Genomic DNA, 26,724 nt, shown 5'->3' on the forward strand with positions numbered 1-26,724 from the left:
GAGAAAAATCAAGTCTGTGTTACGTCTTTCTTTTTCCAGTCATGAAGTGTCTTTTCACCTGTACCTGTTTCTGGGCACACCATCATGTGTAGATTCCCCTCAGAACATGTGTAGCCCCTGGGAGTCCCAAGACAATCAATCACAGGTGACTTTTGTGCCTGGATAGAAGCAACTGAACTGAGACCAAGAAATCTAAATAGGACAAGGCAGGTCTTTTGAACCCTGTCTGACACTGTACTTCTATGTTGTTCTTTAAGCTTCTAGCCAACTTGCTAAGACTTTAGTTTAAAAATCTCAAAATGTGGCTTTCTGCTTCCTAGGGCAGGAACACCTCTGGTGGTCCCTGTTGGAAACACTCTTGTCAAGGCTGGTTCTTTGTGTTGGGCTTTGATTACAGACCACAAGTTTTTCCATCAAAACCTTGATTTCAAGCACTTGGCTCCTCAAGAGAGATTCACTCAGCCCCTGAGCAGCACAGGAGCTGAGTCAGGCCTGTCAGGGTGGTGGGTCTGACAGACATCTCCCAGGAGAACAAGCACCAGCTACAATGGGAGTCACCTGTCAGAGGCTGTTGACACCTCACCCTTGGCTCCACTGGAACTGGTTACAGGGAATCTCCAACACTGGTTAAACCACAGCAGAAAATCAGGTGAGAGGCAGAGCAGGGCTGAGCAGTGGTGGTACATGGGGCTTGGCTCTGGAGAGTTGTGCTATCACACCAGGGACAGCCCAGCACATGAACCTGCACTACCACAGCACTGGAGGAGTCTGTTCAAAGCTAGGGCACACATGCTCTAACTATAATATAGGATGTGTTTGTTTTCTTTAAATCTTTTTATGTTTCCTTCTTTACTTGGTGCCAGCAGCTGTAATTCTTTATCCTGATTTTGCCTGAGCTTGTGCTGAGATGATTCTCAAATTTTTATCTTCAATGGAACAGTAACATTTTTTCCAGATTTGTGGATTTCCAGTAAATATTACAAAAGTCTGTGTGCTACATGGCCTCTGAACCACCTGTACTTGTAGTATTTAAATGCTCTTGGTCTATAGCATTGATTGTCACAGGTCTGGAAAAAACCATCCCCAGCCTTATTTGATACTTATGTTATTTTTATAGAATAATAAACTGTCAAAACGCTTGCCTTTTCTGTATCAGTGCTTACAGGAAACCAAATCAACTCATCCCCTCTTCAAACTTCACAAAAACCAAAGGAAAGGTTTTTGTGTGTATCAACAACCACTTCTTTTCCCCCGGCCCCTCTACTCACTTCCTGATTGGTTCCAGTCAGCCCCTCCTTGGTCAGTTTTCTACCTGTCCTGTTAATGTATTAATTGTATTTCCTACTAACTATATATTATTTAATTCCTACTTTAACTAGCCAAGGAACAGCAGTGAGAAGCTGTCCAGCTGCTTATTTTCCTGACTAGTGACACAGCCTTTGGCTTGCAAATAAAGCTGTCAAAGAAATCTTAGGTTGGCATCCAGGCTCTGGATGCCTTGGCTACTGTGTGCCAGTGAGGGGGAAATCACCCACATGGCTGCAGGCACCTGGGCAAGTGGAGGATCCCTCAGCAGAGCAGTGAGAGTCCCACAGCTACAGAAATCCAAGAAGGAGAAGGGGAGATCCTAGAGGAGGGGGTGACTTGCTATTGTGCAGGAGCCTAGAGCTGGTAACTGCTCCTGGCCCTTCCTCACAGGTGAATGATGCAGCCAGAATTGGATGCATTTCTCCTCCAGGGCCCTGAATGTCTCTGGTACTCAATGTACAATTTCCTGATGAGTGGTTGAGGAACATCAGGTAGATGGAGAAAACAGAAAACCAAACCATATCAAAGGGAGATTGCTGGCTCTGCAGTGTGGCAGATGATTGCTGTGAAGAGTTGCCCAATGCCCCAGTTCAGTGGGGCTGAATCACTGAGATGAGGAGCAAGTCAGCATTTCCTGAAGGCACCAGTGAGAGTGAACTAACAGGTATAAATGTCCTGAAGGTACCTCCCAGGGAAGGCAGGTGCAGATAGAGGGCAGTGACATCCAGCAGCACCTCTGCCAGCCGTGGCACCAGCGGGCTGGCACTGGGTGACGTGCTGTCAGCACAGAATGTGCCAGACAGACCATTGCCAGAGGAGCTCCCACTGCCCAGCTGGATTTAACTGGGCTGAAGCATTCGGAGAGCAGTGGGGAAAACAGCCCCAAGCCCTCTGCACCCCCAGCCGGCCACTGCCAGCCCTGCACAGGGAGCAGCAGCCGGCAGAGCAGCGAGGACAGGCAGTGAGCTCAGGCACCTCCCCGCAGAGCTCACCCTGCTCAGCCATCCCAGCGGGAAGGGGGCAGCTGGGCTCCTGCTGAGGCTCACATGGCTAAAGAGGCACCAGGAAACATTTATTCAGTCCCAACAACAGCAGCGCCCCTTATTTGTTTCAAGGTCTGGTGGGACGTTTTGGGACAGTGTAGTAGCACTTAGCAGGTAACGACCTTGCTGAAAGACACAAAGGCATTATCAGAAGTTGATCAGATGTGAATTCTTTAATATAAAACCAGGCATTAAAATGGATTTCGAAGATCTGCCATCCCTTTCACTTCTGCAAACTTCCAGGTAAAGGAACGTTTCAGCCACAGCTGGGACTGAATGGCTCCTGCCCCAGTACTGCACAAAATGAGCCGAGGACAGGGAGCAGAAGGGAAGGTAAAGTGCAGGAGAGCTGCAGGTGACCGTGTCCCTCAGAACAAGGCTCCATCTCAGAACTGGCATCAAATAGACTAAACGTTCATTAAAAGGAAAATATTTTGAATTTTATTTTTTCACGTTATTATCAAGTACACAATTACAATAATGTCACACATCCCTATATGGTTCTATGTATTTTGTTTTTTTCTTTTGTCTTTTTTACAAAGTGTACAGAGGGAAGGACATATACAATATTTAACAGGGTATTCTCTACAGAACAATAATTTATATTATGTCCTTGTAAAAATCTGTACCTTTTTTAAACATTAAACTGAAACATCCATTTTATAGCATTTGCTAAGCAAATTATTTAAGAATTAAAACTAACCTGTAACTAATGTCAGTACATTAACAATAACTATAACTTCATTTTCTCTTTATACAGACAAATACATTTTACAAAATCCACTTGACCAAACCCTTAATTATTAAAAAAAAAGTTTCAACATTGTGCTTTAAAAAAAAAAAGTGGGTATGATTCCAGGCTACGTAAGAGAAAGAAAATGCGTAAAATTGTGTTCTTTGTCTTTCAGCTTATTTAAAAAAATAAAGTTCAAAATGGCTAAAATCCTCAGCACTACTATGGGATTTTCTGCAGATTTTGTACACTTTCCAGGCTTCCAGTTAAAAAATGCTTGAACATAAGAGAGGAAAAAAAAAAGTAGTCACAGGCAAGTATTTTGCAAGAAGCGAGTGGCAATCTCTGCTGGGTTTTACTTTATCTGGTTTGGCATCAGCAGGCAACAGACACTACGGCCATGAGGAAATCCACTGGCTTCAGCGGGGATTTCAGGGAAGGCACAACGCAGCACAGCCAGGAATTACACACTACAGAGTCATGGAGTAGCAATATTACACAAGAGCACCCAGTAAGTCTGGGGGGCACTGCAAGCAGGCAAAGAAAGAAAAAAACATCCTACAACACAGGCAGTGACATGGCATTGGACTCTCCTGAACTGCACACTACAGACGAGAATTTCAGCTTACAGTGAGACAGGAGGGATGAGCAATAGGGGCAGGGCTTGGTAACAAGACAAATTACAAAAGGCCTAGAAGATGCATATCCAGAAAGGAAACCTTTGTCCCTCTATCACCCCAGACTTGAAACTACCACTGAAATTCCTGTTTGAGTTCAATTGGAAGTTCACCTGCCTAGAAAGAGGAATTAACACTGGCCCAGCCTCTGAAGCCTTTCCATTAGGGAATTGTTGGTTACAAATCTAACCTAATCTGGCAGGCAGCTGGGACTGAATTCTGCAATCCATCATCAGTGGCTGGGATGAGAATTTGAGCAAGGGGAGCAGGGCCATGTCCTAAAACCTGGCCTGTAATTAAAATGGTTTGGGTTTTTTGCTCCAAGGTTGTTGTTAAAGTACATGACTTTGTGCTTGGTGCATTTACACTGCAATTAGCAAATGATATGTAGCTACTTTATAATAGTCTTCAGGTGGCAAAATTGCATCTAATAATTGTAATATTCTCCCAGCTGTTTATAAACAGATTGAAAGAACTGGGTTAATTCTGGATACAGTACTAATTATTAAACAGCTACTAATGGCTCAGGAAAAACATTTAATATAGTAACAGAACAGCATCTATCATAATTTACGTTTCTTATTAAGGATATCTACGTTACAACGTCTCTACTCCTTATGAACTCATCTGCTCCACTCCATTCTCTTCTTAAGCTCTCATTGTAAATATCTGGTTTCCAAAATTGAGGCACCTCTTGGTCTTGAATTCTATTCTAAAACAACTAACAATAAAAATGTGACTTGAACCACAAACTGCTCTTTCAAAGAAATACCAACATACATAAAAGCATAAAGTTTGAGGTACGTTTACCAGCACATACAGACAGTTGTGATCTATTGTTAACTCTGCAAATGGAACAAGAGTATTTTACGTTTCCAACATTTAAGACAGCAATAAAGTGGAAAAAACCCAACTCTTGTAACACACAAAATCTTTCAAAGACAAAGAAGCACAGAACAATAAATGTAATATTTGCGCATATTTTGAATTTGCCCAGGAAAGATAAAAACCGCCCCAAACCATTTTTTAAGTATTTTTCTCTCTGAAACCAGAATGAAAACACAAAGTGAGACCTGTAACTCCTCAACTAGAAAACAGTTAACTTGCCATGAAGTCTGTATAGTTAAAACAGGACAATCAGGTGGGCCCTAGTGACTTTACTGTCAACATGACAATTCCCCATTTTATACACACCTCTGACAATTTTATCAAGAGAAATTTTGTATTTTTAAAATTCACGACAAAACTGCATTAACATGGACACTGTGAGTATCAACGAGATCAGTAAGATAAATATACTTAAATAAACTATTACGGTTGAAAAATTCAGTAAGAGACAGGGTTTACTTTATTAAATGCAACTTTATTGTTGCCATCTTTTCTTCATTTATTAAACAAACTGAATAGAATTCAGAACACGCTATTGAACAAAAGGTATAAAAGTCGACTACAAGCAATAATCCTATTTTTATACAGCAACAAATCAAATGCACAGTATTTTTTTTGTTTTTGTTTTTTTTGTGTGGTTTTTTTTTGTGTGTGTGTGTGTGATCGCAGGTGATTGGCTTTAAAATAAGCTAACTGCCTGAAAGGCAAATTTCCTTTATAATTCCAGCCATAAGTCTGTGAAAGAGACTTTAAGGCAGCCCAACATCTTTATGATGTCGCATAATGTGCTGGTTCTTCTCTGAAGGCCTTCGGAAACCTTTCTTGCAATACTCACACCGGTGAGGGTAGTCTTTTGTGTGAATGGAAATCACGTGCCGTTTGAAGCCTGAGGCGTCTGTAGTGCTATACTCACAGTACTCACACTGATAAACTTTCCTGCCACTGTGTGTTTTCATGTGTTTTTTCAGCTCATTTTGTTGCCTAAAGCCCTTTCTACATCTCTTGCACCTGAATGGAAGATCCTTTGTGTGAACTGAGAGTATGTGGCGACTCAAAATGAACGGATCTGCAATTTTAAAGTCACAATGTCTGCATTGGTGCAATTTTTTACCTTTGTGAGCCGCCACGTGTTTTTTCAGTTCCGAAGGCCTGTGAAAGCCTTTATCACACATATCACACTTATGAGGATAGTCTTTTGTGTGGACTGAAATAATGTGTCGTTTCAGATCACTCGAGTTTGAGCTCTTATGGTCACAATGCAAACACTGATGCGTTTTACTTTCTTGATGCATAAGCGTATGCTGCTGCAGCTCTTTGGTATCTGAAAAAGTCTGGAAACAAATGTCGCACTTGAGTGGCGTTTCCTTACTGTGTTTAGTCTTTACGTGGGTTTTCAAGTTGGAAGAGTCGGCAGATCGGTACTCGCAGTATTGGCACTGGTAGGGCTTCTCACCAGTGTGGATCCGCATGTGCTTCTTCAGCTCCGACGGGTGGCGGAACCCTTTGCCACACTCCACACAAATGTGAGGAAAGTTCTTGCTGTGGACAGCCAAAAGGTGGTGACTCAGTAACCCTTGTTCTGCTGTCTCATAATCGCAGAATTTGCACTTGTGCATTTTATTAACTCCTTTGTCCCTGTGCACCATCTTGTGAGTGAAGAGAGTTCCTGCGTGAGAGAAGGTTTTCCCACACTCATCGCATTCAATAAGCTTCTCTGTTTTGTTGGTCAGCTTATGACTCTCCAAGTGGTTATGTAAACTTATTTTTTTATTCGTAGTGTAATCACAGTCTGTGCATCTGTATTTCTTCTTAGTAAGAAGGTGCTCTGGGTGGTTTTTCATGTGCCTTTTCAAGAAACCTCTGGATTTAAATTTCTTTCCACAAATCATGCAGGGATAGACTGTCAATGGATGACCGTCGGGGCCAATGATTATTGCTGAAAAACAACAAAAAACCCCTTTATCAATATTATACAACAATACTACACTTCAGTAAATGTCAGATGTTAACAATAAGATGAATTGTGGAGAAAGATGGGATACATACATTTTACTATACAGATGTTCTTCACCTCAAATAATTCTATTTTGAAGAATTCTGACTGAGTTCACACATTAAATACATGCACAAACCAATGGCTGGTGCAAAGAACAGCAGCCAACTTGTTAAACTGAATATCATCTAGTAAGCAAAGTACACAATCTTCTCTTGACTCGCCACAAATCGGTAGAAAAAGTTTAATCTTGCAGTTTAATCACCTACCACTGACTACAATTCAGATGCCCTGAAACTAACACCTCCTTCTTGCACCATCTGTTACAGCTACAATCTGAAGAGGTACCAAGCAAGAATCAATAAGAACATATTTCACATACAGAAACCTCAAAGCTTTGGAAATTATTTGCACTCGTCCTGAATTTGCCTAGGCAAGTTAAAAAAGCTGTCTTATCCAAAAACGTTTTTTAAGGAGAACTGAGCAGCTGGAAATAGAAAAGGCCAACTTTAATTTGCAGTTTATTAACTTAAGCTAAACAAAATAGAACTCCTACAGTTAAGTCACAATCTGGAAAGAAACTTTTAGTATTATTTAAGGCAAGGCTACTGAAAAAAAAGTTGTGTTTTTTTCAACTTTATCAAACCAAATAAATATTCTGACCATAACACAATAACAGCAGAAAACAAATTATGCCATAGAACACTTCTGTTCTCACAGATGAAAGGAAAAAGATAGGCACAAATGTCAAGGCAGTTTTATTTCACCATTAAAACAGGAAAGGGTATAGAAGTTGCACTACTGAAAATTAATATACAATGTTCAGACTTTCCAGTTACCTACTGAGCTGATATAATGAAATGCATTGTTCTACATATTTTCAATAAAGAAAAAAAAGGGGGGGGTTTAAAAGGCATGATTACAGAATACTATTTATCTAACATCGCATTTTAAAGTTACAATAAACATTAAAATGGGTGTGGCAAGTATAAGTCTATAGCTTTTTAACCTTCTGCTATAATACTTTTTCCTATGTCAGATGGCTTCCTTTAAAACACCTGCTGCAGTCAAAATCACCCATGTATTTAGAATTTGTAAAATAAAATATGTACTCATTTATAAAGCAGAAGTGTTGTCAACCAAGTAATTCCCCAAATCCCTCTTTTTACAAGACACTCCACATGGATCTGTTTATGGGCAAGTGCCTGGATGAATGAGAGCCAGGCACCACATACTCACCTGTCTGATACTGTCTGGACTCAGGTCTCCTCTTCTTCTTTGGTTTTTGCTTGGCCAGCCTCCCAAGTCCAGATGACTCATCTATGTGCAAAAGAGCACTTGCAGTGCCATTCCGACTTTCGATGCCATCGTTATTATTACCTACCAAGGTAAGTTCAAAAGTTACCCACCAACACTGCAGGTAATTCAAGCACAAATTCTACAATGGTAGTAACAGAAATTATAAACTATTATCTGGACATTTAATCAAACAGTAATCATGTACAGCATAAGCTAGAAAATGTCTCACCAGGTAACTCAGGAATTATGTTTGTATCATGAGCATTAGCTTTGTTAACCTAATTTTACAGGAGAACATCATGTACAAGAATTAATGGCTTTTCATTACACAGAGAATTCTCCTTCAAATGCAGCATTTTTTTGAATCTCTTTGGTTGCTAATTATGCCCAAAATGTTCAACATTAGTAAATAATAGCATGTCACAGTATCCACTGCCCAATTTTCTTCTCAGTCCTGAAATACATTTGTGTGTGATCTCTCATTCACTTCCGTCTGTCTGAATTCACCTGACTGAAGTTTGTCACACACCAAGTTTCTGAACTGGAGCTGTGATCAAAGAATCTTTCTGAACAGCCCATGAAGTGGCAAACAAAGTACACTACTTACTATTTAGACACCTGATGCTTTAGCACTTACAAATTCTTTCTACTGGGAACAAAGAGCATGCTCAGTATTGTGTAACAGAAAGAAGTAAAGAGTCTCTGCCTCACAGAGCTTTTTGTTTAATACACAAATGGTATCACTGTATGTAAAACAAACGTGAAAATTACAAATACATTCAAGAAGGTATTTATTGGCTAGCAGTTGAACATTGGTGATTTAAGAGCATAAGTGAACTTTCAATAATAAATGTTGTGGTCAAGTATTTACTTCAATCAATAAAAGCCAACATTTCCTAGTGAAAGCAAAGTACACAAGTAGGACAGAAAGATTCAAGAAAGTGCAATATGCTCAACAGCTGTTCCTTTCATAGGGTGTTGAGCATTAATATTCGTGATTAATGTAAGGAGACTCGGAGCCAGGCAGATGTGCAGAGCCTGAGGATTCTCACCTATATGCTGGCTCCAATGTTCCTCTGCCATTTTCAGGCCTTCATGCTGAACTTCTCCCTGTCCCCACTATCTCTCACCCTGTATGCAAGGCTGTTTAGTGCTGACAATGCAACCACCCCACTGTTTCCCACATTCTTAAATTCTCCTTTCAATTCCATCTCATTGTTTTTAACACATTCTGCTCAATTTTCTCTCCCTCCTCCAAAACCACTGAATGTTTAGTATCCAACTTCTTTCAAGTTCACCCGATTTCATTTTGAATGCCCACTCAGAGTAGCTTATGTCATTTCCTTCTCACTCAAGCTGGGCTCACCAGTATATGGCCTAAGATAAGGCTTTGGGTGCACTACCATCCATCCCCTAAGTAACTTTTAAACACACACTGCTCCCTGAAATCTTGCCCTTCCTGACTTATGTCCAAGATTCCAACCCCCACTGTATTCCCAGCACAATTCTCTGCTGGCACCATCACCACAATCCACATCATGCAGACATGCAAGTTTTGTCCTCTACTCCACTATTTCTTTTGTTTTGTTTAGAAGGAGAAAAGGGCAAAGATGAAATTCTGGTCTTAAGCTTACAGAAGTTTGGCAAACCAGTCTGTGCACCAGTTGGTGTTCACATAACAACAATCAAGAAAAATGGTTCTGCATGCTGGAAATACTCTCAAGGTTCTGCTACGACTTTAATATCTCCCTCAAACTTCTATTTATTAATCAATTAATTATTGCCATTAGTGAAACCATGTGTTTATATGATCCTTCTAGAAAGCACTTAAATCAAGCTAGACCTCAGTGCTGCTTTTCACTGCTACATTGAATCTTACATATTCCCATTTGCTTTCTTTTCAAGCCAGCTCTCACTGTGTCCCAAAACTCTGAGGAATAAAGGTACTGAGATTCAATTTTTAGCTGGAAGCTCATGTATTTCCCCTTTCACACCATGAAAATATGAAGGAAAATATCTGTTAAATAGAAGCAAGAAGAAACCTGCCTTAAAACTTCCCTCTTCCTTTCTTTTTAAGGCTCATTATGCTAAAAAACCATTCTTAAACTAAAACTCTAGAAACAAACACAAAAGCACAAGTACTCTAGACAGCCCTCCAAAAACCAATCCGTGGTACTTTGCTGCAGTGTCACTCAAGGATAATTCTTTCCAGTATTACTTACCATAAGCTGCTGCCCAAGCTATGGGCATGAAAGTTTTAATCTCGGTGTCATCGATTTGCTGTTCATGGGCGGCTGCGGCATCCTCCTCCCCTACAATCACCTCCATATAAACCTCATCAGCTATTTCTGCAACATCTAAGATAAAAAGAAGTTTACAAAAAAAATAGGAATGCTGCACTGCTGAACGTGAAAATCCCTGCTCCCAAAGGAAAGCCACCTACTTACTTAAGTCTTCGTCTTCATGCTGAGAATCATTTACAGTCATGTAAACCATTTTCTCCCTTGGAATACGAATACTGCTGTTCTGATCGAGCAATCCAACTGCATGGTCATTCTCTGGCTCGCTCTCCACAATGTCTACTGTGCCCCCTAATTAGGAAGACCAGAGCAAAATATTTTAAATACACTTCACCAAAATCTATGCTAAACCACAAAAAATTCAAAGTTTGTCAACTCTTTAGTATCAGACTCACAGGTTTTTACATACCACTTGAGAGAAACAAGTCTCATGCAAAATTTCAAGTGTCAGGTTGGAGTATTCTCAAACATGTGTATTTTACCTAAATCGTCTTCTCCAGGATCTGCTTTGAATATATAGACCTTGATGACTTCTGGACAAATGCCATCCACTTTACAAGAGCCACTTTCTGACTCTGCTTCCATGGTAATTTCAGCAGAACCTTCGTGTTCTATCTTACCAGCATCATCCACTACAAAAACAAGTTATTACAATTACCCAGTCATATGCAGACAGACATATATGAAAGACATATTTATTAATTTATAACTCAAATTTGGAAGCAGTTTAAAATTAAAAAGTTGTGATAAAGAACCTACCCAGTAATATTTTTTATATCCTTGAAAATAGTGACAATAAACACAAAAATAAATCCAAGCTGTTATCTTGTAGTTAAGGTGGAAGTGCAAGAACGCTGCAACGACAGAACTAGAGGCACGAACACCGCACCAGGCAATGCTAATAAGGAAACTGTGATCTGCATCAAGATGATGGTAGGAAGAAAGTACACATAAATACTTCACTCTGTGGCATAATTTCACTAATAAGCTATTAATTGTTCTTTTCAAAAGCATTATCTGTTGCTCAACCCTGTCTCTGATGCAAGTGGTACTACTGCTGGCCCTCAGACCTGGTTCCCTGCCAAGCACTGGTACTGATGCTTTTCCAGCTGCCAGGAGAGGAAACCTGAACGGCAACTTCAGGAAGAAACTCCTCCCCTTTCCTCATGCCCTCCACAGCTGGGGACGGAGCACAGCACTGAGCACTGCCCTCCCACTGCAGGACTCCTTCCTGCAGGACCCTGCCCTGCATCCCTGTGCACTGGTGTCCTTCCTGCAAGACCCTGCCCTGCACTCCTGCTGCAGCCCTGTGCACTGGTGTCCTTTCTGCAAGACCCTGCCCTGCATTCCTGCTGCAGCCCTGTGCACTGGTGTCCTTCCTGCAAGACCCTGCCCTGCACTCCTGCTGCAGCCCTGTACTCCCAAACTTGGCTCTCCTGCCTCCAGAAGGGCACTCACACCATGCTCCAGCCTGAGCTGCTGAAACTTGCCCAGAATCCCACATTATCCATGGCTGACAGCCAGCTTTACAAGGAACACTCTTGGATTTTTGAGGTATACTGTATGTGAGCACCTCCCCCATCTTACTTTACCAAGAACAGGTTTTCAAGAAAAAAATAGTAAGTATGCATTCACAAAAACCAAATCCAGCTGTCAAGACCTTTTAAGAATCCTCCAATTTTCACAAGCCCCAAATGTTTGTTCAGTACTGAAATTATTTAAGAATTCTTAACGTGACAAAATACTTTGGTAATTTGTGACTTTACTGTCACTCCCTCAGTCATGCATGACTTCAGTTCATGGCAGAAAGAATGGAATTTATACTAATAGAAGTCTAAGAACTGTCCTATAAATGGTGAATAATTTTTAACTTCCAAGCCTAGGACATACCAAATACTTCACAAAGTATGCTTACTTTAATAGCACTCATTGAACTACTCTCATAAATAAATCATAGCTTTACTACTCAGTAACTGCATTCTTAAATTTATTTTAATACGTACCTTAAAAAAGCTCAAAATGTTATTACTATTATTTTCCTGCCATGAAGCCAATAAATTAGCCTTTGAATTAGATAAACTATCACACATTCTGTCTCACATATCCAACATAACTGTATTTAAGTACAATTTCTCAATCAGGCATCATTACTCACAAAAAAATATGAATAACATTAAATTATAAAGCACTAACATAAATTAGTCTGTCTCTCTCCTTACCAAAAGAACAGCAAAAAAAACTAAATACTTGAATGCCAAGATCAGGCTCAGTGGCCATGGTACAGACTGTTTCAAGCAGTAGGATGTTTAAAAAATTACTTTGTGTCACAGGACAACAAAACATCTTGTAGCTGAGCCCCAAAGCATTTAAAAGTAAAACCCTTAAGACGTTCTTTTGAATCACATTAACAATGTAGCTCCACAGTGTGTATATTCAGTTACTAACAGACTTCCATGACTTTGTCAAATCGGTGACATACCAAATGTCACTGGAACTCTGACAAAAAAGAGAACTTGCTTTTGTTCCTACACTACATTTATGTAGCTGTTCTCCCTTAACTTGGCTGTTTCCAGTGTCAGGCACATTTACTTGGAAGGCTTTCAAATCAGTGTAGACTGACTTTACACCTCTGAAGCCAAAAGGGAAGTCTGCCACCAAGATCAACTGATGCTGGAACATACCCACGAGGAAGGAAAAGCATGGCTGAGTCAATCAGAGAGAAAACAAACCTATGTGCATGGTGTGAAACAGGCCCAATCCAGAGTTTTTTTACTTCCATTTATACATGGAAGTATCCATTAATAACTTTCACACAACAGAAGAATTCTAGGTCTTAAAAACATGCTCTATTCATGTCTTGAAATAAGTTCTCCAAGATTCTAAGTATTATTTTATCCAACATAATAAAAAAGTTGCCATACAATTCAGAGTTTGTTTATCCCTGCATCCCCTTTATATTCAGCATTGTTTTAAAATATAACAACTGGTTTAAATATTTTTAACAGAGCCATTAAACTGTAAGGAAATTGATGTGTAGGGAGGTATGAGGCCAACTTTTCTCATCCAAAAGGAAAAAAAATTCACTCTTGACAGGTGGTAATACTTTAAAAACTGAAGTCCCTGATGGGCTTGAAAAGCAGTAATATTTGCAGTATAGTAACAGGTAACAGGATGAAAAATAGTGCGGAAAGAAAAAGATAAGAAAAAGATAAAAATCAAAGGAAGAGCCAAACAAGGTGGAAGAGAATGGGTATTATTACAGAAAGTACCAGTTCCAAGGTATTTTATCCTATGGCTACACAAGCATTTATTTCTACTAATTCACTGGCAGTGTTTTATGAAATTTGCTTTCTATTTAACATTTGCCCAAAGCTTCTATATTCTCCGTGTATCTCAGTCTCACAATCAGAGAAAATTATATTCAGAAATATTTGACTGATCAATGTTTCATGCTGGAACTCTGGTGATATTAATTTTTCATTTGAATTCACAGCCCATCAAGGGGTCCCACAAATTACCATCCATGGCTGATCTTCTTTCGTACTGCTCCTCTTGGACATTAACAAAAAACAAACAAACAAAAAACCCTGCAAAAACCCAACAACAGCAACAAACCCCCCCAAAAAACCCAAACAAACAAAAGAAAGTACTTCAAAGAATTAGTTAAACTTCTGAGAGACCACTTCCTTTTAAGTAGAGCCACTGAGCATTACTAAACTAATCACAAGTCACATGCTAGAAAAAAGTTCAGGCTAGCATTACTCCAGTGCTGTCATACCTTGTGGCTCCATTTTATCAGATATGAACTGGACACTAAAAACTGTAAATGTCTGATTTTTCCCCCCTGTACTAGCTGGTAGCTTTCATTCAGTAAACAAGTGGATGAAGACTAAATCTCAAAAGTTAAAAAACCCAAACCAAACAAAACCCAGAAAAATTACCAGACACAGTATGAATCTACACGAATTGCAAGAATGCAGTCTATGGTTAGTTTGCCAAAATTCTTCACAGGCGTCACTGATTAGAGCAGCCTGCTCTGTGCATACAATGAGCTGCAAGAAACAAATAAGTATGTGCTTCTCCAATGTTGCAACAATTGCTTCCACATAAAGATAATGCTAGAATTGTGATTAAAAGCCCAAACAGATGAGAAAGGGGTCACACAACACGAAAGCCACAGCATATTTAAAACCTGTCTAGTTAGCACTTATAAGCAAATCAACAATAAGAGACCAACAGGTAAAAAAAGGAGCAAGGAATAAAGTGAAGAAATAAAAGATCCAGGCAACGACAACAGATTCTATGTGATCTATCACAATGACAGCATTGGTTTCCTAGAAAGTACTAAATTTAATTTAAAAAATCATATCATAAACTAGTAACAGCCAAAGAACAATTTTCTCCAGTATCTCTACCCCTCTATTAAAACATGCTCAATGGCATTTCTGGGACAGAAACAAGTTCCTATGCATTGATAATAAACTCCATACTTAAAGCCCTGTTGAGGCCAGTTTCCCCACACAGAAGTATAAATGTCAGGCCAACATCCTGATTTGCTTCAACAGAACACCTTTTCTTTAACCATACACTTTCCCCTAGATGTTGCTTTTAGTTTTTTATTATATCAGATATTTGAGGGATAGGCAGATAAAGACTTTGTACCCTTACTGTGGTTTATTTCTAATTAAGAAATGCAAATATAACTCCATTTATTTTTAATAGATTCCATAACTTTCTAAACTTTTTCTTTCCTACCATTTCTCCTCTATGTGGGATTAATGAGGAAAATAAAAGGATTGTAAAAAGTAAAATTCCCTTAAGCACAGACACCTTCCACCTTTTTCAAATACCCACTGTTTATTCCTAAAAAACACACCAAAACAAACAACCTAAGGAAAAATCTATTTACACCAGTTAAACAGGTCTTAAAAATGTGTCAATGGAGTAATTAAACAAAAATCATCTATTTTGTCAGCCTTTATGTTCCCAAATGGTTCTCTAAGCTGCTAAAAAATGTGTATCATGGGACACTTGTCTGCTCATAAAATAAACAACTCTATTTAAGCATTCTTAATGAAAAAAGCCATTACTATTTTCTCTAAAACAGATTAAAAGCATTGTTTTCCCCCGACTTTGTTATTTGTGACAGCAACATCTACTTCACTCAACAGCAGACAATCCCTAGTCCACTGAAGAAGCTATTTTTACCATACACTTATTTCTTGAATGGCAAAGCAGGTTTCCTAACCTTTGACAAAAGAGCAATCTGCTCTATTTTCATTTTAATTCATTGCTTTTACATGTGAGTACATCCTATGCATCTAAAGGTCCCCCCAGGGCAGTAATCTAGCAGAGGTGTAATTCCTGAGCTCTCAGCTGGGATCTAACACTTGTCCTTCTTGTGCTCTGCCCCTAGCACACAAACCAGACAGCTCTGAGACATCCCTCAGCCCAAGGTAATTCTTATTTCCATCACCTCTCAGGGCAACCTCCTGAGCAGCCTGAGCTGCAACAGCTGCTGATGCCACTCCAGTGGTCAGACAGAGGCATGGCAAGTTCTATTTCTGAGAAAAAAATGTGATTTCCTGCATCTTTAGCAACCTCCAGGGGAAAAAGGGAGATACTTATGCTAAAAAAGCAATTTAAAGCACTTTGCTTTATTGACTTGAAGGCTACTGGATGGCCCTAAGGAAAAGCATGAACCCTATGGCTTGGTACATCAGATCCATTGCTTTCAACCTAAACATCCAATAAGGACGAAAAAAGATTGATTTTCAGAGGCCTAGGCGAAACCTTTCTCTCTCAGTGAGTTACCCTGGGCTCAGACTCCTGTAATGGAAAGTGTTAATTCAGACAAAACAAACATGAGACATGTCTAAGTCAGAGAAAAGCAAAGGGATGGATGGATGGATGGATGGATGGATGGATGGATGGATGGATGGATGGATGGATGGATGGATGGATGGATGGATGGATGGATGGATGGATGGATGGATGGATGGATGGATGGATATAACACAGGTCCCATTTTTGCAAATATTTAAATTCTTAAAGCTGCAGTTTAAGCCTTGTGAGGCTGCCCTTCACTCTTTTCAGACTCCTCGTCTAACTTTTGTCCCTCACTATTTTTACTGCAGTAAGAGTATATCAGGATACAATTTTTCATCTTACAGAATCAGTTAATGCCAGAGGATGTGTCTACCATTGCCAAACAGAATGAAATCAGACAAAAAAAATTTTTCCATTTCCATCCTATTGCCAGGCACAGGGTGCTGCTCTCCTGGGTTAGTAAATGTAGGATGTTTGTTTTGTTCTGACAAACACCAGTTCATCTCACCACTACTGCTTCACTTAGGGAGAAATGGTTTTCCAAGCTACCAAATAATTAGTACCAGTGTGAGTTACAGCACAATTTATACTTTCCTGACCCAACTCATGAACTGGCTTGTTATGGAACATGCAAAAGAAAAAAAAATTATCAAACCTCCTTTCATCTTTTTCAAGCCACTAACTGCTAAGTTTGCATTCTTAGTTGAATGAGTATCTGATTCTGCTCTGCTGTAAGTGCCTCGAATCTACCATGGAATAAAAATGAATCTTGAGGGCAAAGACAAAGTATCCAAGAAAAAAAATAACTACATCAAAAAGTAACTGGTGATACAAAGCTGTGCCAAGAAGCATTGCCTTGAAAATGAAGACAGCAAAGTCATATTAATGCCAAAGCTAAATTAAATCTAACTGGGAAAAGAAGTATTAAAATACTGAGTTCATTGAAGCAAAGTCACAGAATGAAACCCACAGGAACTGTACTCTTTGAAAAGACAAATCAGTCTGAAACTAACAAAGAAGGTATAAACACATAATAAAAAAATGTACACACAGATTAGTCATTCCAAATCACATGTATTCAGGATAAAGCTAAGAAAATGACCCTAAGAAAATATATGTATACTCGGCTCATTAGGAACAAAAATGGAAATGCTTATAGAGAGCCACAAAACAGGAAAAAGCAAAAAGATTGTGCCAATAGCTTCCACTGAAGAAAACAGATGGAGAAACCTACAACAGGAAGAACATGAAGTGTCATCCCTTGCTTTTCAAGTGCCTCTCTGAAAGAAGACAGGCAAAGGCATTCTGAAGAACAGTCTAGCTCACAGATCTGGGAAGCAGAAACATTTGACTACTGTAATGGCAGACAAGATTACATTCCAACATCTGCCCCTGCAGTTCAGGGAGTTTTGCCAGAATTAAACACAAATTTACAAGTTAGGATGAAAAACCCAAAACTGGATTGGCTGATGTTACTATCTTTTGAAAACTAAGTTTAACTGAAGAACTGAGATAGGCATCAGATCAATGAACACATACACTGCTGATGCAAACAAAAAATAATAAAAAAATAATTCAAATCATATTTTTCATACAACAAAGAGACTGTTTGGCAAGACAGCCTTTACTTGATGGAAAAGCACTAGACTCTGCCTTCACAACCAGAAGAACTTGTTAAGCAGGCTTTAAACACAGTAGGTGGTAGTAGGGACTTCCCTTTAAAATGAACTGTAGAACATTAAACACAAGTAGAATGCATATTTTGTAGCATAACGATTATTTTAAGTGCTGGCTTATTTAAGGTTCTGAATCTAAACAAAGTACATTGCAAGAGACATTTAATAATAAAGTATGAAACTGCAGAAATACGTGACTGAAGATGGAGAATACCCCAGCACAAGTGAACAACTGAATTTCTGTGCTTCCTGCCAGTCACCAACTGTTGACAACTGGTACATCTAAGAAGCCTCCCCAGCTAGGCAGGGATCATCCAAAGCGGCCTCTACCAAGACATTCTGTCCTTGTTCAGCCACTGCCAGCGATGAACACACATCCACCCCCCTCTCTCTGCATTTACACAGGCATGGTTTGCAAAGGGCTCCATGGCAGCAGCCCCAGAGGCCCTGCTCTGCTGCAGGAGGAAAACCTGCGCAGGAGGGCGGAGCAGAGACCCCTTGAAGAGCTACAGCCAAGGACATGGAAGAGGGAAGGATCACCACCAGAATCAGGTCTCAATTATCCACTGGCAGATTATCCAGTCTGTTGTTTAACTATGCAGGAGGTTCAGAAGCATTTGAGCTGCTTTCATCAGATTTAACTTGGGTCCAGAATCAGAAAGTCTTATCTGTACCACACCAGACAAGAGTGCATTCATCAGTCTGGATCAATACAATTTCAGAACAGATCCCCTGACCTATTTCACCTCAGTACAATCCTGCAGTTTAATTTACAATATTTTGTGTGATCCGTATTTTGCATTATCCCATTTCATTGTTTTCCCAGATAATAGAGAATTAACTGTACCTCATATAAACTCAAAACATGGCTGCAACAAGGTTACTCAAGGAACTCAAGAGATGATAAATTAAGAAATGCAGTGATCCTAGGTAAGGAGAAGCAACATTAAAATTTGTAAGTACAGAATATAAAATTAAAACAAGTTATTATACATTTCAAAAATATGTCCAAAAGTAAAGAAGGGGGAAAAAGGGAAAAAAAAAGGAAAAAAGGTAACTGAAGCAAAGCATGAAGCACCCCTCATAAATGAAATCATTTAACACCACACAAAACTGAAGTGCCTGAAATGGCAATTAAACAAACCAACCTAACAAGGCTTTTCTATTTCTACAATAAATAAATGTTCAGCATGACACTGTGATGTTCCCAGGTGCTGCACTGAGTAATCACTACAATAAGTAACACACTTAGAGTAAACTGTAGTTCACACAAATGGATATCCTCACTAGAAAAAGGATTGATGATATGCTATTTTTCTCCACCCTCTATTTAAGCCTTTTGAAATACAATTCAAAGGGATTGTGCCACTGCTCCAAAGAGAGATTAAGATATTCACTTCCCAGCTATGAGCAGCAATAGCTACTCTTTTTGTTACCTGCATACCTCTGTCCTTTGTTTAATCAAGAGAAGAAATCGCATACTAACAGCAAAGAAAACCATATTGCAGTCTGTATCCACAATAAATGGAGTGCAAGAGGTGAGGGCTTAGCAAAAAAACAAGACAAGTATTGGATTTTCAGAAACCACGGTTTTTTACTCTTTCTTTTTCATGAAATATTTTTGTTTCCTAATGTCTTGATAGTCATCATAGTAACCTGCACATATAAGCATTTTTAAACATGGACACATTAATTTTCTTTCAGTTCTTATTAAGTATATGGCATTTAGTTTACTGGAATTCTTTCTCTTTTGTTCATATGCTATAAATTGCTACAGAAAAAACTTATAATCAGACATGCATTTGCCAGTATTTCTCTCCATTAGCTTCACCAGAACTTTTAGCTGGTACACGCTCCTAAAAATCCCTCCGTGTGAGTATACTTGTGAGATCTACATTTCAATAAAAAAATACTGAAACTCTGCTTTGGGTATTGTCTTAAGCCCTCTCTCACATATTTCAAGCCCATACCATAAGAACTTTGATGGCTTTCCCCAAACACTTACAGGAAATCATAAGGTAATCATCACAGTTGCCCTTCTCATCTTGATGTTCCACAGGGATTCCATTGGCATCAATCACTGCCTCTGATGCACAGTCTGCTACCAAGACTTCCTCAGAAACAACATCTGTTCCCAGAGTATCAGTGACAATATCTGCTTCTTCAACGTTATCATGAACTACATGTTCTACGTGTCCAACTTCAGGCACATGCATTGACTCAGTTGTCAGCACATGCTCTGGTATAGACATTGTCTCTGCTGTTATGTCAGAAGCTAAAACATCATCTGGGACAGTGCAATGAGCCAAAGAAACCTCTTCAGCCACGTCTGTGTCCAGCACCTGCTCAGGAATAATGACTGTTTCAGACACATCTGGCTCGTCCATGATATCTGGGCACTGAACATCCTCGATAACAACATCCTCAATGACATCCTGGATCACTACAGAGTCTGGATCATCAGGAACAAAATTATGCACAGTTATATCTGAGTCGACCACATCTGAAACAAATACTGTTTCCTGGACTTCCACAACAATCTGATCTCCATCCATATGTGCTGCATCAGCTCCTGAAAAACACAATTAAAATAGCACTTAAATTGTAAAACTGTCTCATATGAGGTGGTAAATAATTGAAATTACTTCTGTTCCCCTTCAACTTTCACACTATGCTGCACTTTAGTAAACAGCATATGAACTATTAAGATAGATAGATAAAGCAAGTCCTCAGTAGATGCTAACGTAATTAAGATGAACAAGATTTTCTCTCCTGAAAACGATTTGCAATTTTTAGACTCTCCCCCAACACCCAAACAACTATTACTTGACTGAAAGAACAGTAGCTCATTCATATTGCTGCGAGTAATAAAAACAACCCAAACTCAAAAGCAACTACTCTATACAAAAGCATTGATGCAGCACAGCACTTCTAAGCAAAGGCAGAATAAACAATAGTCAATTGCATCAAATGTGAACACTCCTATCTATGCATTATCTCTCCTTACAGACCTGTTGGATCAAAAAATGCATTTGGCTCATGTGGCTGCAATTCAAGCCCATCTTCATCCATGGCCTTTAACTCTCATCAGTCACAGTGTCTGCAGAAGACAAAGAAGAAAGGTTATTTCACTGTATATGGTGAAGAAGGTTGCCTCTGTCTGTGCATGGAAAAGTTGACATTTTGGGTACATGGAAGTTAACACACAACACCTCATGACTTGAAGATGAATTAGATTTTACTTGGGGTCCCTCAGTGTGGGATTCTAGCAATAATACTCTGGATGACCATCACCCACAGTTTGAACTAGAGTGTGAGATCCAACACTCTGGGTGCATTCTTCTCAAAACCCAATGGCTTCACAAACACAGAAGCAGCTCATAAAGGAATGAGAAAATATGATTTTCTTATCATCTTAAAAAAAAAAAGACAAAGCCTAGAGATATTCCTGTGAGAACCTTAATCCATCATATTCCTACTCAAGGAACTCAAGTCCCTATTGGATGGGGAGGAATACAGAACTGTGAAATCATTAAGGCTCAGTATGATAAGTTAAACACAGAGAGCTCATTATCTGAAATGCACACCAGTTCTGATGTCCTCATGCTCATTCTTGGACAGTCGGGAAGAGTTCACTCTTATGTCACTTCAGGAACTTAAATCATCAATGTAAACTGCTTCCAGAGTATAACATCAAATGTTTTAAAACCTAGATCCGCAAATGTTTTCAAAACTCTTGCCCTGAGACAAAGTACCGTAAGTATCAAAAGTTAGTTCTCAAAAATCACCAAATGTCATGTTCTACCAAAACTTTTGAACAGCATGTCAGCATTTCAATGCATACTGACTCAGGATTTCAGTCTTCTTAATGAAAGAATGAAACAAGACCATAAAGTTAAAATACTTATAAAAATGTCAAACTGCAATCTAAATTCTGCTGCTTAGATATGTGCATTACAGTTAGGATCAGGCAAACCTAGTTAGGTAAAATGCAGTCTAACATAAACTTGTACTACTCCCTTGCACTGTAGTCCAACTACTTTCCTACATGCAGAATGAGCAAGAGGCAACAGAATGTTGCTTCATGTTTCTGCTTGTTATTTCTGTAGAAGTGGAAATGTTCTTTTTCTTCCTCACAGAATTTCTCACAGTCACAGGCAGAAAGCTCCCCATTTCTGAAATACTTTCAAAAAAGACAGACAAAACATCAAGATTCTACCCAAGGTTTCCATAAGAATCATAACCTTTCCAAATTACATCAACTAACATTTACATTCATTAAGGCTTTATCAGGGAAACTGCTATACAAAAGAAAAAATTAACTAGTCCAAAACACAAACCTAAACCCATAATCTAGAACAAGTATTTTCTGAACTTGCCCACTTTTTAGCTCAAATTTTCTCAACTCTTCACCTCTGGAACTCTCTTTTGGGGTATTGTCCAGCCTCCCGTGCAGTCACTTGGGCCTTCTCTTTTACAGAAGCTGAGGGAGAAATACAGCCAGACATTGAACTGGAAGAAAAATAGTGGAACACTAAGAATTTTCCAAGGTGTTCTGTATTTGTGTGATGCTCAGCTGGAAGGTCTCTGTATTCAAAAGACAGATAGCTGTGCTAACAAGTCATTGTGCTATCCAACTGGACATAAATTGTCTCCCAGTTATTCTGTCAAGCACTTCCACCTGAACTGCCCACCACGAAGAGGAACAGCTCTTCACCCAATGCTTTTTTCAGAACCAAGACAGAAGAAAAGTGTTTCAGCCTCAGATGCAAGAAATAGCTTGACTGATGGCAATCAACTTCTGCCATGCCACAGAAACAAGAAGAGTAACAAAATCCCATACAGTAATTCCAGCAAGAATTATTCATACCCAAATTGCTTTCTTCCCATCTATCTGGGATACACCCATCCAGTCTACTACCAATGTTCTTCCTATTCATCTTGACATATTTTCTGTGCCACCTTCACTGTTTAGTTTCTTCTCTTCTGCTGCTTCTTTCCCAACTTTTTGTGTGCCTGCACCAATATCATGTTCACTATATCACCTCCTAATTTCATCCCTCCAGCGTCTAACTCCAGTACCCTCCCATCATTCACACAAACCTCTGCTACTCATCAATTTGTAGCAAAGATTGTATTGGAAATTAGGAGGGGTTTTTTTTCGGTAGGAGGCAAAGGGGTACTAAGGGTTGGCCGAAATAAAACTGCCTCTCTCCTCAGACTACAGACACACAGGAAGATGGAGCTGTCTGTCCTGATCTCTGGGAAAAGTTCAGATGCCCTTTGTGCCTGTGCTTTTGAGGGCTGTATTATCATGCACATCAGCCTGCCATCTGCTGCGACCTGAGCAGCCTGAAGTGTCAGTTCACCACCTGAAGAACTGGCATTCATTTCCTCAGCTTCCTGCTTTCACCACCTACCTGACCACTGCACCACAAATTCCTACTCCTTATGATTCATGCCTGTACTTTCTCTATCCTATCTGCTCCCTAAATTCCTCACTTCACTAAGTGAGGCAATCTTTCACGGTCCTTCTGTCTATCCTCTTCACCCCTGAGATGCAGAGGTGTCCATCACTACTTCCTAGTTTCCTGTAAGTGCCCACTGACACCATCTCTTCCCTGTTTTTCTTGTTTTCTGGATTCCAGGCAACAGATTCTAAACCCAAAATATCCCTGTGGTGTTCAGGAGCTGCAGTTTCACAGCAGTGACAGCCCAGCACACCACATAATTCTGACCTCTTCTGCACTGGTCAGGTCTTCTCATCTACACTGGCAAAATGTGCTCATAACAAAGGGTCAGGCTCCATCAAACCAAAGACACTTCCTGGCACGTGGCTTTCAAGTCTCAGTCTTAAAAAGGCAACCAACATTTGCTTTGGTGCTTGTTTCAGAGTAGAAAGACATCTCAGTGCTTTCTCTTTTTTTCTCTCTTTTTTTTTCCTCTTATTAAATAATGTTTCTCAAAATGCACTTTAGCATACAGACCCAGCCAACTCCTACCCCTGTGCAGGTTCATAACGAGTTTGGAAGTGCTCCACAAGGGCACAGGACCCACACCCACAGAAATTTGCTGCAAGAAGATGAACAAAAGAGGATGCAGGCATTTAAAACAGGAATTAACTGAACTATCTGAAATAGTAAGTGTCCAAATCAGAATCTGCAATCCAAAAAGGCATAAAGTAACTTGTCTATGGCTGAGGCAAAAAAATACAAAAAGATTCCTGAAAACACTTCAGGGTTTGAGCATTCTATCCAGGAGATGAGAAAACACTGTTTCTTCCTGCTTGCTCTTCTGAGCAGAGGGTGAGCACAGGGGCACAAGATGCAGCCACACAAAGGAAGGAACACCACAGGGCTCTGTACCTGTAGCAGCAGTTCTGTGACACCAGAAATACCAGAGCTGCTTCTTGCAAGCACCACAGAGAACACCTTCAATTCCCTGGCAAGCACCCCAAGCTCTGTGGTACCATAAAGGCTAGGAAGCAATTCCAGCTGTTCACTGCTCTGCAAGATTTCAAGAAGGACAGAAACTCCTCTCAGTCCTCCAAAACATTCTAGATGACATTTACCTCAGGACCCAGTTCTGGCATCAAAACTAACAGAATCAATTTTTCAGTTCCATCTTGGGAACCCAAATTCTCAACGAAAAGATGGTGCCCAGCCATGTCCCTACACTTGGTCTTTCTCAACTGTGTGTCTCTTTGTTCAAGTCTCAGAAATTCTGGTTACACTGTTCTTCTACCACTGGGACAAAAAAAAATCTGAGGTATCCAAATCAGGTTTTATAACCTCTGAAAAGAGCTAAACACCTACACCTTCTACTTGGCTTGGGTCCATGCCAGCTTCACATGGATCAAAAACTAATGCAACTCTGTAATACACTTAATTCTGTCCATACAGTTAGTTTTTACAAACTGATTTTCACCTATTTATTCAGAGACTTGGCTGGTTTTGGCTTTATGGAAGTCAAGGTAACATTTTCAAATGGAAGGACAGATGGAAAATTACATATTAATGGAAGAAATGGTATTAGTATATTAGCAATAATCTTCCAAAATAAAAATGATCATGAGAACAATCAGTCAAGAAAAGCAATGCAGACAGTGCACTGCCACATTAGAGATCCTTGACTCAACAGACCTACCAAGGTAATCAAGATGAAATAAAACGAAATAGACAAGCTGTCATGCTTTAAAGAAGGAGAAACTTTAAAAATAGAGTTCCTTAAAAGAGGTTTAAATATCCTGAAGAAACTGTTTCTCTGCTCTCACCAAAAAAAGAAGAAAAAAGAAAAAAAGGAAAACGGGGAAAAAGGAAAAGGAGAAAAAATGAAAACTTCAGAAAAGCCATCCTTGTGAAAAAGAAATACATAGCATAAGTATTTGCCTACTCCTAATTTTCAGTAAAGCCATACACCAAGTATCCAAGCAGCAAAACTCTTACAAATCAAGCCATAAAGCAGCAAAATTCCCCACGTGCAAGTGCTGGCCCCTACCCACGCTGGGATGACGGAGTGTACAGCCACAGCCACGCTCCCGTCGTGCCTCGCTCCATCCCATTAAAAACTGCGGCACGCCTGGCATGTCCCATTTGGGTCAGAGCCCCGAGCCAGCGAGGCTCCGCCGAGCTCCTGAGGCGGCTCCGGGCTCAGTCCCCGCCACCGCTGCAGTGTCACAACTCGCCTGACGTGACCCACTTGTGGCAAACCCAGGGCACACACACACTCACGCTGTCCTCAGTCGCTCACATAGGAATGGCAAAAAAAAACAACCCTACACTCCCTAGAGGATTTCATTCCTGCCTTGAAAATAACCCCCGTTATCACTAGGTGGAGAAACACAAGAATAAAAACGACGTGTGAAAACGACGTTGTAACAATGTGATCATTCAGCTGCTAACTTCTTGACGCATCTCCCTCAGTTTTGGCAGGGGAATCAGTGCTGATGTTCTCACTGCGGTTCCGTAAAAAAAAAAGAAACACCTCAAGTCATTCCCCTCTTTGTTGTAGTTCAGTGGTGGGGTATCTGCAGAAACCGGTTAAAGAAAAGGGTTTTCTCCAGATTTCACTGCAATGTTGCGTGCCAGACGACAGTAATTCCAAAGGAAATAAGCTAATTCTTAACAAAACCTAAATTAGGGAAATGACCGATCCCAGGCGCACCTTTGAACCAGCACCAAGGGGGCCCCAAGGGATTAGGGGGCTGCTTACAGGGCGAGTGGGCGAAGGCGTTTGCGGGAGAGCTCCCGGCGCTGCCGAGCCCGCGCCGCCCGAATCCCCGGCAGCAGGAGAGGAAGGAGATGGCGGGGCAGGAGAGGACCCGGCCGGCAGCCCCGGCGCGGCGGCGCAGGGAGCCGCGGCGAGCCGGAACGCGCCTCGCTCCGCTGGGCCTGGCAGTGTGGCAGCGGGAGGCGGGGAGGGTGTGGAGGCTGCGGGCGGTCCCTGCCGGAGCCCCGAGGCTCCCCCGCCCCGCCCGGCCCAGCCCGGCCCGGCCCGCGCGGGGCCCCCGGCTGCGCGAGCGATTAATTCAAGATGGCGCCGGCGCCCTCCGCCCCCCGCGCGCCGCCATTTTGTCTCCTCCTCCAGACACCTCCGAGCCCCCCGGCCGGGCCCGCGGCCCCTCACCGGCCCCACTCGCCTCCCCCCGGGCCCGCAGCCACCCACCTCCTCTCCGCGTTCCTCACGCCACCTCCCCCCCGCCGCCCCGGGCCGCGCCGGGCGTGCGGGACCCGCCGGCGCAGAGCCCGCGGCCCGCTCCTGTGGCGGAGCCCTGGCGCGGCCTAGCTGCGGCCTCTCGCGGCCTGCGCCGCGGCCTGTGCGGGCAGGGGAGGCCCGGGCCGGGCGGGCGGCAGGGCCCGGCCCGCGGCTCTTACCGTGCGGGTGGCGGGCGGCGGCGCTGCTCGGCGCGGCCTCTCTCAGCGCGACTGGGCCGAGCGCGGCGGCGGCGGCGGCGGCTGCGGCGGGGCGGGCGGGCGGGC

General features: G+C 41.1%; 1 protein-coding gene across 3 annotated transcripts; it reads right to left on the bottom strand.

The window, feature by feature from the left end:
• Positions 1 to 2,769: 2,769 nt before the first annotated feature.
• Positions 2,770 to 26,682, bottom strand: ZFX (zinc finger protein X-linked). 3 transcript variants are annotated; one of them, XM_030945165.1, is made up of 8 exons: positions 26,620 to 26,682; positions 20,758 to 20,846; positions 19,752 to 20,318; positions 10,724 to 10,873; positions 10,389 to 10,532; positions 10,164 to 10,298; positions 7,882 to 8,022; positions 2,770 to 6,585 (listed from the first exon to the last, which is right to left on the bottom strand). In XM_030945165.1, exons 2-8 carry the CDS (start codon positions 20,816 to 20,818, stop codon positions 5,399 to 5,401), a joined length of 2,385 nt encoding a protein of 794 aa, XP_030801025.1. In that variant the 5' UTR covers positions 20,819 to 20,846; positions 26,620 to 26,682; the 3' UTR covers positions 2,770 to 5,398. The 3 variants fall into 3 exon arrangements, with proteins under 3 accessions (XP_030801025.1, XP_030801042.1, XP_030801033.1); XM_030945182.1 differs by lacking the exon at positions 26,620 to 26,682 and adding an exon at positions 25,958 to 26,195; XM_030945173.1 differs by lacking the exon at positions 26,620 to 26,682 and adding an exon at positions 25,244 to 26,195.
• Positions 26,683 to 26,724: the final 42 nt, after the last annotated feature.

Source organism: Camarhynchus parvulus, chromosome 1 (genome assembly GCF_901933205.1).
Source record: "Camarhynchus parvulus chromosome 1, STF_HiC, whole genome shotgun sequence".
Lineage (NCBI taxonomy): Eukaryota > Metazoa > Chordata > Aves > Passeriformes > Thraupidae > Camarhynchus > Camarhynchus parvulus.